The sequence below is a fragment of the Leuciscus leuciscus genome, assembly GCF_965113295.1.
Source record: "Leuciscus leuciscus genome assembly, chromosome: 21".
Classification (NCBI taxonomy): domain Eukaryota; kingdom Metazoa; phylum Chordata; class Actinopteri; order Cypriniformes; family Leuciscidae; genus Leuciscus; species Leuciscus leuciscus.
Genome location: NC_138745.1, coordinates 28,198,861 through 28,212,448, shown reverse-complemented (window position 1 = coordinate 28,212,448; position 13,588 = coordinate 28,198,861). Strand labels below are relative to the sequence as shown.

The window sequence follows — 13,588 nt, the reverse complement described above, 5'->3', positions numbered from 1 at the left end:
AAAAGTATTTTTTTCCCCTACAGGCTCAGCAGATGACCATGCAGGCAATGACACTGTCCCAGAAGCAACAGCAGGAAGAGATGCGAAAACGTGAGAAGGAGTCACAGAGAGAATCACAGAGAAAGTCACCACGCCAGCGACGGCGCTCTCCTCCACGTGCACGTTCACCTTCACGCTCACGCTCACCGTCACCCAAACCCAGAAGCCCCAGGCAGAAACCCCAGGCAGAGAGAACCGTCCCTCAGACTGCGAAAAAAGCCCCAGAGCCCCCTCCAAAGCCCCACAGCTCTGAGGTAAAGGAACGATTTTGACCAGTGCCTGTGTTTACCATTACTGTATAGTATAGTAATTAAATGCTTCAGTTTCTTGCTTCTTAATGTTTTCTTTAAGGCGCAGCCTAAAACAGATGTGGATCTTAAGGCCCTGGAAGATCAAGGGTCCTTTCAAGAGAAGAGGAATTTTTTTCAAAAGATTGGTGAGTGGACACTGTCAAATCAAAATTGTTAAAATGGCTCAAATAAGTAGCAAAATTGCATAAGAGATAAGATTTTCACTATCTTTATGCATCTCAGGTACGTCAGAAGCACGCCCAAAATCTGCACCAAAGGTTGCTAAGCCACTGATATACGCCACTCCACCGATGTCCCAACCCAAATCACCTCCTCCAGTAAAGACTGAAGGTCGATATTTGTTTTCGGCTTTTTTCTTTTCTTTTCCATTCACAATATCTAGAAAAACTAGTTTAAAGCCAGATGAAACAACGCTGACATTCTCAATAGCACTGATGTGGAAAACAGGAGAAACATTTAGCCAAAACAATACAGCGAGAAGGCATTTCAATCCACAAGTCGCCAACATTTATCATGATTTACTGTAGTTACGCTAACCTAAACCATGGGATTGTGGCAGAAATGTGGGATATTCATATAGAATTTTTATTATATTATTAATGCAAACATGTATTAAAGCAGTAATGGCATATCATTACAGTATTTTTGTCATTAAGCTATAGCAGTTTTTGTTCATTTGTATGATACAAAATTTCTTTAGGCTACTGTTTTCATAACAAATACCATAGAAACAAAATTACTTTTTATCATGTTAGTGGGGTGCAATGCATTGTTTTACCTGTGGTTAACATGATCCAAATACTATGGAAGCACACATTTTACCCTATAAAAATTAGGTTGTTACAATTTTTACAGATGTTACTGTTTTTGTTAATAAAATAAAATAATCTGCTTCCTAACTCAAGCTACTGTCAAATGTAGCTGTCAAACTGTCAAAAGAGACAAAACATTAAAATGTTATTTTGTGAAATGTTCACCTGTTTGAAAAGTGTCTTGTTCTAATGATGAAACCACAATTAACTGTATGGTTTCTGCAATTAGAAATATAGTTTTGAAATTTATCGTGATAATTATGGATATCGACTGATATGAAAAATGCTTTCGTGATCATTTTTTATAGCCATCATCTAAAATTATGTATCTGGAAGCTCATAAACTCTTCTTCACACAGTGAAACCATTCCCAGAACCTCCTAAAAATCAAGAACCTGAACCAGAATCTCCAGAACCCACATCTCCTAAACCAGAACCTACCAGCAACATTAGAGAGATCATTAAGCTGTACCAGAATCGGCCCACTCCAGAACCTAAAGCCTACGAGCCTGTCAGGTGGGCCAAGAATTGACTCTAATTACTTTCCTTATTCATGTTCCTTGTCACATTATTGTGATGCAATAACTTGCTCCACCTAGAGACCACTCTTCACAATCTAATCAATTCCCAATGGATAAAATCAAGTCCTGCCCTAATTTTTTCTCATGTGTCCCGTTTCTCTCTGAAATACGTTGCATTACGGAAGCATAATGGGCTGCAAACTGTGATTCACATTGACTTACAGTAACTGTTACTGAAAACTTGCATAATATTGTGTTGCTTTGATCACTTTAAGAGGTGTAAGTGACTGGAAGAGGTGGAATAATGTGAACTTTGATCTTCACAGGGTTCCAGCCAAGCACTTTATAAAGAAAAATGACCCCAAAGAAGAAGCACTGGCCATGCTCAAAGCTCAGGGACCTGTCTCTAACCAGAAGGTAGATGATACTGACAAGTGGCAAGCCATAATGCAGTGATTTGTTTTTAATTTCTGACCTTTTTGAGCTTGAATTCAGTGTCAAGGATGCAGAAGTTCACCATGAATCATTTATGCATTCATGCTGTAGAAACAGTGGAAAGAGATGCCTCCTCCGGCCCCTGAGTCCCATCGCCCTCGCCCTATCTCCAATGAAATGAAACAGAAGCAGCTTTCACTGGCTGATCTCTTCGGCTCGCAGCGCTCGCAGGCTCTGCCTCGAGTTCGTGACCCCATCCTTCCTCCACCTCCCAGCATCCCTGACCCGCCACCGATGCCTGCACCTGGACTTAGTAAGTGATGTCACATATTATTTATGGATCATTCCTAATATATGAATCAAATATCTTTTGATATATTCGATAAAATATTAAATTAAATTTACACTTTTAAAAGATTGAAATAATATTATTTAGTTTTATTTAATCACAATTAATGCAATTAACTGAACATGGCTTGACATGGTTTGTCCCCAGTATTCCAGGTGAAGATAAAACTTGCAATTTAAAAATAAATATATAGTTACAAAAAGATTAAGAAATAATCCAGATGTTTCTTGTTATATTTATTTATGAAAATCAAAATAATCTAGGTGTTGAAAAACTAAGAATTTATTAAGAATTTAAGAATATGTATGGTTTTTCTTAATTATTTCCTTTCTGTATTTGAAATATTCCAGGTGTTGAGAACTTGTAAATTGTTAAAGAAATTTTAAACATGGATTAATAAATATTCCTGGTGTTTCTTTTCCTTTGTCTAATTGAAACATTACAGGTGCTGGGAAAACTGTATATTTATGAAGAAATGTAAAAAGTGTTATTAAGAAATAATCTAGACTTTTTTTCTATTTTGCAGTCAAAATATTCCATGTGTTGATAAATTAGTAATTTACTAAGTATTTAAGAAAATGTAATAAACATATTCCAGGTCTTTCTTCATTCGAAACCTTTCAAACTAAAAGTGTTTTCTTTCCAAAATGCTCAATTTATCTTTGCATCCTGTTAGTCTTTTGTAAAATACACTGGTGTACACTTTTATAGAAATACTTCAATTTGCAACCAGCATATAAAAATTTTAAAACTTCAAGAGTTCAGAAGGCACTGCGCATCAGGAATGCAAATTTAAGGTAATCCGAATGCATTTGCCAATATAATTGTGGCAAGCAGGACAAGGCCAAGAGCTGTGGGAATGGTGCGAGGCCGGTGGCGCGAGCGTTAATTAGCATCACCCACACGCCACACCATCTTCAAGTTCTCACGAAGGACCTCCAGGAGGATAAAAGGAGGAACGACTACAGTGAAGGAGGAGAGAGGACCGGGCCTGAAACATTTATGTTGTGGTTTAATATGTTTCTATGCGGCAGTTGTCCATGAGGGGCTGACGCTTTACTTTTTGTGTTTGTTTATCTTTGGATTAAAGTTTGTTCCTTCTTCCCTAAACACCAAACCTTGTTACAATAATTGTTGGGTACTAATTTCTAACCCTCTATGTGTTTCTAAAGATCAGTTCAGCCAGATGGCAGAGGAGGAGAGCGTTCGCTCCCAATTGCACAGATTCTCTGCCAGCGTCTACTTCTCCTACCCCAGTATGCCAGCCAAACTCTTCCTGCGCAAGGAGGTATTTAAGTCAAGACTGTTTTATGTGACTGCATGACTGATGACCTCCTACACAGTTATCACAGCTGTTTCAGCCCTACTTATGTGTATTCATTTTATTTGTGCTGTCTTGTACGCAGCTATTTTATCCCAGAGAAAAATTCAACCATCCATACATGCTTAATTTACTCTGCGAGCAGGTCAGTAGCAAACATTTGCAATACCAATGTTGTGATAGAATTCAAAGTTTCAAAATGTAAGATATTTTATACTTTTTAGTTTACATTAAATTCTGGCCCACACAGTATCCACTGTTTTTGTGAACTGCAGATCATGCGAGACACTTACTCGGATTCTTGTCTGAGGATTTCACGTGAGGAGCGACGTAAAATGAAAGACCTGTTGGGTATGTCAGATGCATAATATTAAAGCCATACCAGTCTAATAATAATTCAAATAAACTATTATGAATAACTGAACATGGTTTATTTGTGTTTCTTTCTGTCTTTATCACCAGCGAGCTTCCGTATCGGAACCAATATCAGTTCTCTAGATGATAATGCCATGAAGAAAAGAATTGTCATGGCAGCAAGAGACAACTGGTCTAATTACTTTTCACGTCTCTTTAATGTGAAGGTGAAATAAAAATACTTGGCTTTTCTTACATAAATATGCAAACAGAAATTTGTTAAGCAGTCTGAAATGTGTGTGCTTTAACAGCTGGGGAATGGAGATGCACAGGTTCTGGGAGTGTCTCATCGAGGAATCAGACTGCTGAAGGTGGCCAGAGCTTCAGGAATAAATCCCAAACACCTCAAACTGCTCCACAGCTACAGGTACAGAACATATGAGGAGATGGAAATGTCCTCCAATCATTCCTCAGATGATTTATTTATGCTATTGTTCAAAAGTTTGGGGTCTGTACGATTTTTTGAATGTGAAAGAAGTCTCTAATGCTCACTAAGGCTGCATTTATTTGATCAAAAAGATCGTAAAAACTGTAATATTGTGAAATATTATTACAATTTAAAATAACTGTTTTCTAGTATTTTACTATATTTTAAAATGTAATTTATTCCTGTGATGGACAAAATGTCAGCAAATGTCTTCAGTGTTACATGATAATTCAGAAATCATTCTAATATGCTGATTTGGTGCTCAAGAAACATTTAGTTTATTATCAATGATGAAAATAGTTGTGTGGTTTAATTTTTTTGGAAACCATGATACACTGTGATACGTCTTTGATAAATAATAAGAAAAGAACAGCTTTAACAGAATAAGCATAATTTATTATGAGTATAAATGTCTTTATTGTCACTTTTGATCAATTTAATGTGTTCTTGGTGAATAAAAGTATTAATTTCTTACTGACCCCAAAGTCAAGTGTTGCAGTTTATGTAATCATATGTTGTTACTGTTCAGTTACTCACAGATGTTGTCGGTACAGCAGCAAAAGGCTGGAAAAGTTGTGATCACTTTGAGTAATGAAGAATTGGAACTTCACTCCCAACAGGCTCCACAGATCGCTGCTGTGATTCGTCTCTTCCTCATGGAGCTGATTAAGGTGCTCAGTTAGTCATACTAGCCTCAACACCGATGTAGCTTTAGTTTTTCACTTGAAGTCAACATTAAATCAAAATGGAATTTTCACAAGCATAAAAGGTCCATCATCTATTGTCAATAGTGTAGCCATATATAAAGCACAACCAAGCAGCTTTCTTGAACCTGTTGTGAGACCTGAGTGGGGAAATCTTTGGTCCTCACTCTAAATTTTAGATCATGTGGATTCCTATTAACGTCGCCTGTGAAATTTACTGAAAGTGACCGCACCTTAATTTTCCCTGCTATCTTGAATAAAGTTCTCTGATTCTCCATTTGCAGAACTCAGACTATGTGATCGCTGTGAAGAGCTATGTAACAGATGACAGGAGCTTGCTGAGCTTTCACAGAGGCGATGTCATCAAACTGTTAGTCATGGACGGACTCAGTGATGGTGAGAAGAGAACCTGAGAAAACCATTTGGGACCATTTGGGATCAAAGCCTTTCCTTAAAGGGATAGTTCACCCAAAAATTAAAATTCTGTCATCATTTACTTACCCTCAAGTTGTTTCAAACCTGTATGAATTTCTTTTTTCTGCTGAACACAAAAGAAGATATTTTGAAAAATGTCTGTAACCAAACAGTTGATGTAACCAAACACTGACTTCCATAGTAGGAAAAAAAATACTATGGAATTCAATGGGGTCCATCAACTGTTTGGTTAAAGACATTTTTCAAAATATCTTCTTTTGTGTTCAGCAGAAAAAAGAAATTCATACAGGTTTGAAACAACTTGAGGGTGAGTAAATGATGACATAATTTTCATTTTTGGGTGAACTATCCCTTTAAAACTACTGTGTCATTTCTACTCCGTTAGTGACATCAAACAGATTAGCAAAAACATGTTCAAAACAAAATAGTTTTAAAACAGATTTCCCTGTCTTACATTGTTTAGTAAAACATAAATTCCCAACCCAAACTCATATCATCGGTTGAGCCAAAACTTTTTCTAATTTGTTAACACACTAAGGATACAATCAGATTCAAGTTGTATTTGTTAACATTAGTTAATGCACTGTGAACTAACATGAAAAAACATTGAACAGCTGTATTTTTAACTAAAGTTAACAAAGATTAACAAATACTGTAACAAATGTATTGCTCATGGTTAGTTCATGTTAGTTAATACATTAACAAAAATTAACAAATGAGACCTTGTAAAGTGTTAACAATGTATATATCTCAGCCAACAGGGAAAGCTCTTAGAACTTTGGCTAACGTTCTGGCTTGGTTCTCTATGAATAAATGTTCTTCCAGTAATGTTAATAGAACATTCGTTCAAAGTTATCTGATCTTTAATAACGCTATCAAAACATTAGCACAACATTTTTATTTGTACATCATTCATGGAATGTTTTTATGAATCATTTTAGTTGGACGCTAGTCTAAATGATTTTAAACGTTACTACTTGAAATGGTTCAAATGGTTCAGAGAACATTCAAAATTAACGTTCCCATAATACTTGCAAAATTATCAAATAGAGAAAACATTACCTCTATATTTTCTCTGACATTCACATAACCAAGAATTGTTTTTTTTTTAAACATTTGAAAAAACTGGACTTATTAAAAGTTCTAAGAATGTAATGAGAATGTTAGCAAAATGTTCTTAGAACACATTTTTGTTAGCTGGGATATTGAATATCACTAATGTATATGATTGATTAAGTTGTACAGCATAAGCATGAAAGGTGTTTTTTGCAGGATGGATGTTTGGTTCCAGTGGGGGCCGTTCTGGACTCTTCCCATTGGACGTCACTCAGCCTTGTGCCCCACCAGACTACCACAGCAACAACATGGAGCGGCAGCTTGAACGAAAAAAGAGTATGAGACTCACCGGCTCTTCCCCCAACGTACCTGCCAATGGCCCCGTCACCAACATTCCTGTCTATGGCACTGTGACCAACGGACCTGCCAATGGCCCCGTCACCAACAATCCTGTCTATGGCACTGTGACCAACGGACCTGCCAATGGCTCAGTCTCCAACACCCCTGTTGCCCGCTCCGTGGCTGCCAGCAGTGAATACAGTGTGGAGGTGGCATCCATCCGCAGATCTGAATCAGACCGTCAGCCTTATATCATGACTGAGTTTGCTAGGAAGTTCTTCACAGATTCTAACACCAGGTAAAGACCTCTGGAAATCAAACTTCAAACAGATGAAATTGTCCATAAAATTGTTTTGCATCAAACTCCACGGAACACTGATCTGTTTCTCTCTTTTCTCAGACCAAACATGAAAGACAAAAATCTAAATGAGATGGTGGAATACACTCCGGTACATATGCATCTCTTAGTCTCTCTCACTCTGTATATGCTGGTGTTTTATGAGTTTGTTTGATTCTTTTTGCTTGCTGTGTTTTCTTTTATTAGAATCCCATTCAGGAATCACTGATCCTTTTCTCAGACAATGATCTCAATCGTCTGGGTTCTCAAAACTTCATGTGTAAGTGAATAAATGTTATCACAGACATAATGTAAACTTAAACGTATGCTGTTATAATAATAGCATACGTTTTGTAAAAGTCAGTGGGTCTCCTAAAATAAAATCAGTACCCCAAAGAGCAAAGGGGTCTTGTATCACCCTGTAGGGGTTTATTTTTTGCGATAGTGACCGACTGACTGTGCATTATCCCACTTTTTACATGGCTATTTAAATTAGTAATATATATATACATATGTATGTATAAATTAAAAATAAAATAAATGTATATACTGTAGGCTAATAGATTAAAAAAATTATAATGATGTTTGCCTGCAAAAGCGGTCATTATATTTTGTTGTCGTTATACCAAAATATTTGATCACAGATTGAACGATCAGAATAAAGTATAATAAAGAGTATAAAGCAATTAAAGTAATAAAGAGAGCAAGTATTTGACCCAACGATCTCTTTGTAGTTTTGATGCAGTTTATGTTGGATCAGCCTATGAAGAAAAATCAGACAGAGAGTGACTGTGTTAACTTCATTTTGCAGGTGAGCTTTCCCTCCAAATGTAGAGCATATTCGTTTAAAAGGTATTGTGAATTTGTACATCTGTAACATGACAACTTGTTTTGGTTTAGCTGGGAAAAGAGAAGGAGTTCCTCAGGGATGAGATCTACTGTCAGGTCATCAAGCAGACCACCAAACACCCAGTCAGGTGAGTGATATTGTGTGTACACTAACGTTCAAATGTTTGTGGGTAGTAAGTTGTAAATTTTTTTTAATACTTGCAAGGACATTTTAAATTAATCAAAAGTGACAGTAAAGATATTTATAGTGTTTCTATTTCAAATAAATGTTTTCTATTTATTCATGAATCCTGAAAAGTTTATCATAGTTTTCATACAAACTATTTAGCAAATGTTTTCAATATTTATAATAAAATTAAGTTATGTTTCTTGAGCACCACATCAGCATATTAGAATGATTTCTGAAGGAACATGTGATACTGAAGACTGGAGTAATGATGCTGAAAATTCAGCTTTTCTATCACAGGAATAAAGTACATTTTTAAATATATTAAAATAGAAAACACAATTGTAATAATATTTCACAATGTTGGTACTTGGTAGGCATAAAGAGACTTCTTTCAAGAACGTTCAAGAAATCTTACCGACCCCAAACTTTTGAATAGTAGTATATCTTTTTTTCTGATTTTGTAGGGAGAACTGCACCCGTGGCTGGCGTTTGTTCAGTCTGGTGACTGGATTCTTCCCCTGTTCCAACACTCTCCTTATGTATTGCACCCGCCACCTGGAGTCCATCATTCAGGATGTCAACTACCCTTTTCATGGTATCCTCTTCTAACATCTTATTTATGTATTTATAGTGCAAACTTGCTTCAATGACCCCACCGATATGAGCCAAGTTTACATCATGTGGATTTTGCTATACAATCTGATTAGGAAGTCATTTAAACCTGTTTGTATGTACAAAAAATTGTGATTGTGATTGTGTGCATGTAATATTTGTATATAGAACTGGCAAATGTATGTGCAATGAATCTCAGACGATCACTCAGTTTTGGAGGACGCAGGCACATCCCTTCACATTCAGAGATGGAGGCCATTTTGGTAAGTGAAGATGGTGAAATGTTGAGCAGAGAATGTCATGGCTTGTGAAATTGTTTCTTTACCATAATATCTGAATCACATGCAGGCTGGGAGGAACTCTCGTCGGCTGCCCATCATGCTGCCTGATGGAATTGAATTTCCCTGCAAGATTCACAGCTTTAGTGTAAGAGAGGGCCCCTCTTTCCATTTTTATTATTTTAAGATTATGTGTTGTCTACATGTAGCGCTATTATGCTTTTCTATAGGTTGCATTTGAGGTGGTACAAGACTTTTGCGCTGAGATGGGTGTCATAAATACAGCAGAAGTGAAGGAATTTTCCATCTATGCTACTAAAAAAGGGGGTAAGATGTCACTCTTATTCACACATAAATCAGTTTATGCTTTCATACTGTTCTCACAATTAATCGCTCTGTTTAGGTGATGTGACTCGCCCAATTCACTCCGATGAGTATCTATTTGACTTCCTGCTGGATGATGGCTCGATCTCCCTCTCCTTTCATCGAATAATCTGGAAACAGCCACTCCACTTCAGCAATGAGCTTTACCTGGGGTTCCACTACCAGCTGGTACAAAGTCTCTTTTGAATTCATTTTTACATGAAATATTACGGTTTTCCTGTTTCACATTAATGAATATTCAAGATTCCAAAAGATAATAAATACGGAATGTACCTGTCAAGTTTGGAAACATAATTTTTTTCAAATGTTTTTGAAAGAAATCTCATATGCTCACCCAGGCTGCATTTATTTAATCAAATATACAGTAAAAACAGCCATTCATTCATATGAATATGAAATATTTTAATATTAGTTTTCTATTTTTATACATTATGAAAAACGTCATTTATTCCTGTAATGGCAAAGCTGTATTTTCAGGATCATTACTCCAGTCTTCACATGATCCTTTAGAAATCATTTTTGATATGCTGATTTGCTGCTCAAGAAAAATTATTGTTATTATTATCAATGTTGAAAACATTTTTGTGGAAACAACGATACCATTCAAACATTTGTGGTAAGATTAAAAAAGAGTGCGAAATTAATACTTTTATTAAGGCGAGACACCCCAGGTGAATAGGGTAAAAATAAAAAATAAACTAATAAATATCACCATACTTCACCAGTTGAATGATTTCATTAATAACTGCAAACATTTTTTGTATTACAAGTGTCAGAAATGTTGTATATGCAAATGAGGCGCTATCTAATTAAATATCCACTCATTTGCATACATTTCTAGAACAAAAATCTGAACATTGGATCAAGTCAGGTTCAAAATTCTTGTTTAATTTTTTTTATATATATTAGTGTCTAAGGTTTTTACAGAGAGGATTTTGGATATCTCTATTTATCACTCCACAAATCAGAATATACTGTCAACAGCCAAAATAAATAAATTTTCGCCATTTTGTTAGGAATTAAATGTTGTATAAAATCAGGAAAATGATATATGAACAAAGCCCTCTGTTAAAACCTTCAGAATATTGATAAGAATAAAGTTTGGTGAATGTAAGTTTTACTGAAGTGGAGATTTCTGGCTCAATGTAGGAGGAAAAACTCATTTTGAGAAAACGGCCTTTAAAGATATATACTGTAATTGAAATCTACAGATGCAAATAGATAAAGTGCTCTAAAAGATACAAGTATATTATGGATGTTTTACTGTCCACTAGTCTGAAAAAAAACTTTATGAAAAGCCAAAAATCTCAAATTTGACCGATGCACAAAAAAACACACTGTTTTTGCCTGTAGTGTCTGGCCTTAATCAAGGATGCATTAAATTGATCAAAAGTGACACTGAAGACATTTATAATGTTCCAGAAGATTTCTATTTATAAATGCTTTACTAAATTTTATAAATGAAAATAAACGCTGTTCATTGAACTTTCTATTCATCAAAGAATCCTGAAAAAAGTATCACCATTTCCACAAAAATATTAAACAGCACAACTGTTTTCAACGTTGATCTTATAATAATAATAAATGTTTCTTGAGCACCAAATCAGCATATTATCAAGGATCATGTGACTGAAGACTGGAGTAATGGCTTCTGAAAATTCAGCTTTGCCAACACATGAATCAATTACATTTTAAAAGTTCACAATATAACTGTTTTTACTGTACTTTATTTGATGGATGCCGGTCATATGTATGTTTTTCAGTTTGTGACTAATTACCGGCAAGGGAGGCTGTTGCTGCCCATGAACAACTCTATGGTCTACCAGCAGGTGGCAGAGTTGACCGCTCTCCAACACCTTGCGCTTGGACTATCTGATCTACCATCCAAGTAATTTTATATATCTCAAGCGATGTGATGTATTATACCTAAAATTATTAATGAAACTTAGTCATTTCAACTGACTCAAATCATTGTTTTAAATCTGACACTCTTGACACATATTTATTGGTAATCAATGTTCAAACATCAGCGCTGAGGTAAAGCAGTACCTTCCCCGGAAGGATGGGCTCAACACCGGTGACGAAAGGCTTCTTGCTACTATACGGGCACAGTTTTCTACCTTAGGCCCCCTCAGCCCTCTTGATGCCAAAGCCCGCTTTATCAGTAAGTGAGCAAACCTGTCTAAATGTTCCCATTCCATTTACTGATTTTACATCTGTATTTCATATTTTCCAACAAACTCTTCTAACTTTCCAGAAAGTGTCAGTTCGCTGCCTTTCTTTGGATTTGATATATTCACTGCTCAGAAAGTAAGTCATCGCAGCTGCCCCTCTCCCTCGCTGGTCGCCGTCAACCATGAAGTTATCACGATCCTTGATCCCAAAACACAGGTATCTGACACTCAGTATTCCTATGATGCTTTGATCATCATTGTGTGTTTTAACCATGCTCGACAACGACTAAACTTTTCACAAACTTCACAGAACGCATGTTTGACAGTGTCTTTAGAGGAAGTGCAGTCCTTGCGCTCAATCAGTCCCAAAAAAGACAAGCTGCAATCAGTTGAGATCAGCTTTAGTGGCCAAACTCAACCCAGGACTCTCAGCATCAGTCTAAAGCAGGTACGCATGTAGATAAAATGTCATGGATATATACATGTTGTCATTTTCAAAGAGCTGGAAGTTTTTAATGAATGAGATTGCTCTTGTTTTTGATCTCTCATTTCTCCCAGGCAAAAGAACTATGCCATACCATCGCTGTGATTATGGAAGAGGTGGTGAAACCCTCCCACGGCAGCATGTCCAGTCGGGCCGGAACCCCATTTTAAACAACCGACAGATACAAACATCACCTAATATCCCATGACTTACCCTGAGTTCAAATGTGTCTCCTGCCATAAATCATTATAGACATTATATTTCATAAACATGTAGAAAAGTTTACATATGATCAAGGCTAATTCTTACCAAGTGTTTAATTCATTATATCCAGGGTTCTCTACAAGGGATCTGTAAAAATACTAGGGGTTTGCAGCGATGTATACAGCATAAATACATTTTTGGAATGAAAATTGTAATGAACATTAATAATTTTTTTTTTTTTTTTTTTTTTACAAAAATGTTTAATTTAGTATCATTAAGAATTTATACCACCAAATGATTTGTGATTATATTTATTATAAGTCTGACCTGTTTTGTATATGTGTTAAAATCATGTTTAATTATTTGCGTCCAAATAAAAGAAAATGTATTAGTGAGTATAGAAATTAATCTATTTAAACTATCAAAGTGTAAAATATATTTTGAAGTGTATTTGTCATTCTTTTTCAATAAAAATCACTGATATCTGTCCTCTTCAGAAAACCGAGAAACATTATCATTCCATTTGTGTGCAGATAAACATTTAAAGAGCACTATTTATCAATATGCATTTATTATAAACCACCTATGTAAACCACTCATGACACTGAAGATTTGCTATTCAGGGTAACTACGTCAAACAGAGGCTCCGCCCTTTGAGACAGACCGCGGCAAGCCACTGCAGAGCCAAAAGGTGGAGCTTGACGTCCAGTTCCCCTTCCCTGGACTTAATAGGTGGAGCAAGATGGTTCAACCACACCCTAACCCTACACATAACCCTATCGCTAAACATAACTCCACCCATTAGGTCCACAGAGGTGGAGCTGTACTGTCCCAGGTCAAGATCCACCCGTTAAATCCAGAGAGGGGGAGCTGGACGTCATATGCCACTGCAGTGAGCACCACTTGACTTCCCCGTAGTACTGACCAATCACAA

General features: G+C 36.2%; 1 protein-coding gene across 1 annotated transcript in view; it reads left to right on the top strand.

Moving 5' to 3' along the window:
• myo15b (myosin XVB) overlaps positions 1-13,300 on the top strand; it is a 32,229-nt gene extending 18,929 nt beyond the window's left edge. Inside the window, exons 38-65 of the mRNA XM_082152963.1 lie at positions 24-293; positions 391-475; positions 573-680; positions 1,522-1,678; positions 2,010-2,100; positions 2,230-2,431; positions 3,640-3,755; positions 3,874-3,933; positions 4,064-4,139; positions 4,251-4,369; positions 4,454-4,569; positions 5,159-5,300; positions 5,618-5,729; positions 7,041-7,461; positions 7,564-7,612; positions 7,708-7,780; positions 8,235-8,311; positions 8,401-8,477; positions 8,983-9,113; positions 9,299-9,393; positions 9,479-9,556; positions 9,639-9,735; positions 9,812-9,960; positions 11,556-11,680; positions 11,823-11,956; positions 12,050-12,183; positions 12,277-12,414; positions 12,525-13,300. Of these exons, the coding sequence (XP_082009089.1) occupies positions 24-293; positions 391-475; positions 573-680; positions 1,522-1,678; positions 2,010-2,100; positions 2,230-2,431; positions 3,640-3,755; positions 3,874-3,933; positions 4,064-4,139; positions 4,251-4,369; positions 4,454-4,569; positions 5,159-5,300; positions 5,618-5,729; positions 7,041-7,461; positions 7,564-7,612; positions 7,708-7,780; positions 8,235-8,311; positions 8,401-8,477; positions 8,983-9,113; positions 9,299-9,393; positions 9,479-9,556; positions 9,639-9,735; positions 9,812-9,960; positions 11,556-11,680; positions 11,823-11,956; positions 12,050-12,183; positions 12,277-12,414; positions 12,525-12,620 (3,528 nt within the window). The 3' untranslated portion in view covers positions 12,621-13,300. The remainder of the gene's footprint in view (positions 1-23; positions 294-390; positions 476-572; positions 681-1,521; positions 1,679-2,009; positions 2,101-2,229; positions 2,432-3,639; positions 3,756-3,873; positions 3,934-4,063; positions 4,140-4,250; positions 4,370-4,453; positions 4,570-5,158; positions 5,301-5,617; positions 5,730-7,040; positions 7,462-7,563; positions 7,613-7,707; positions 7,781-8,234; positions 8,312-8,400; positions 8,478-8,982; positions 9,114-9,298; positions 9,394-9,478; positions 9,557-9,638; positions 9,736-9,811; positions 9,961-11,555; positions 11,681-11,822; positions 11,957-12,049; positions 12,184-12,276; positions 12,415-12,524) is intronic.
• Positions 13,301-13,588: the final 288 nt, after the last annotated feature.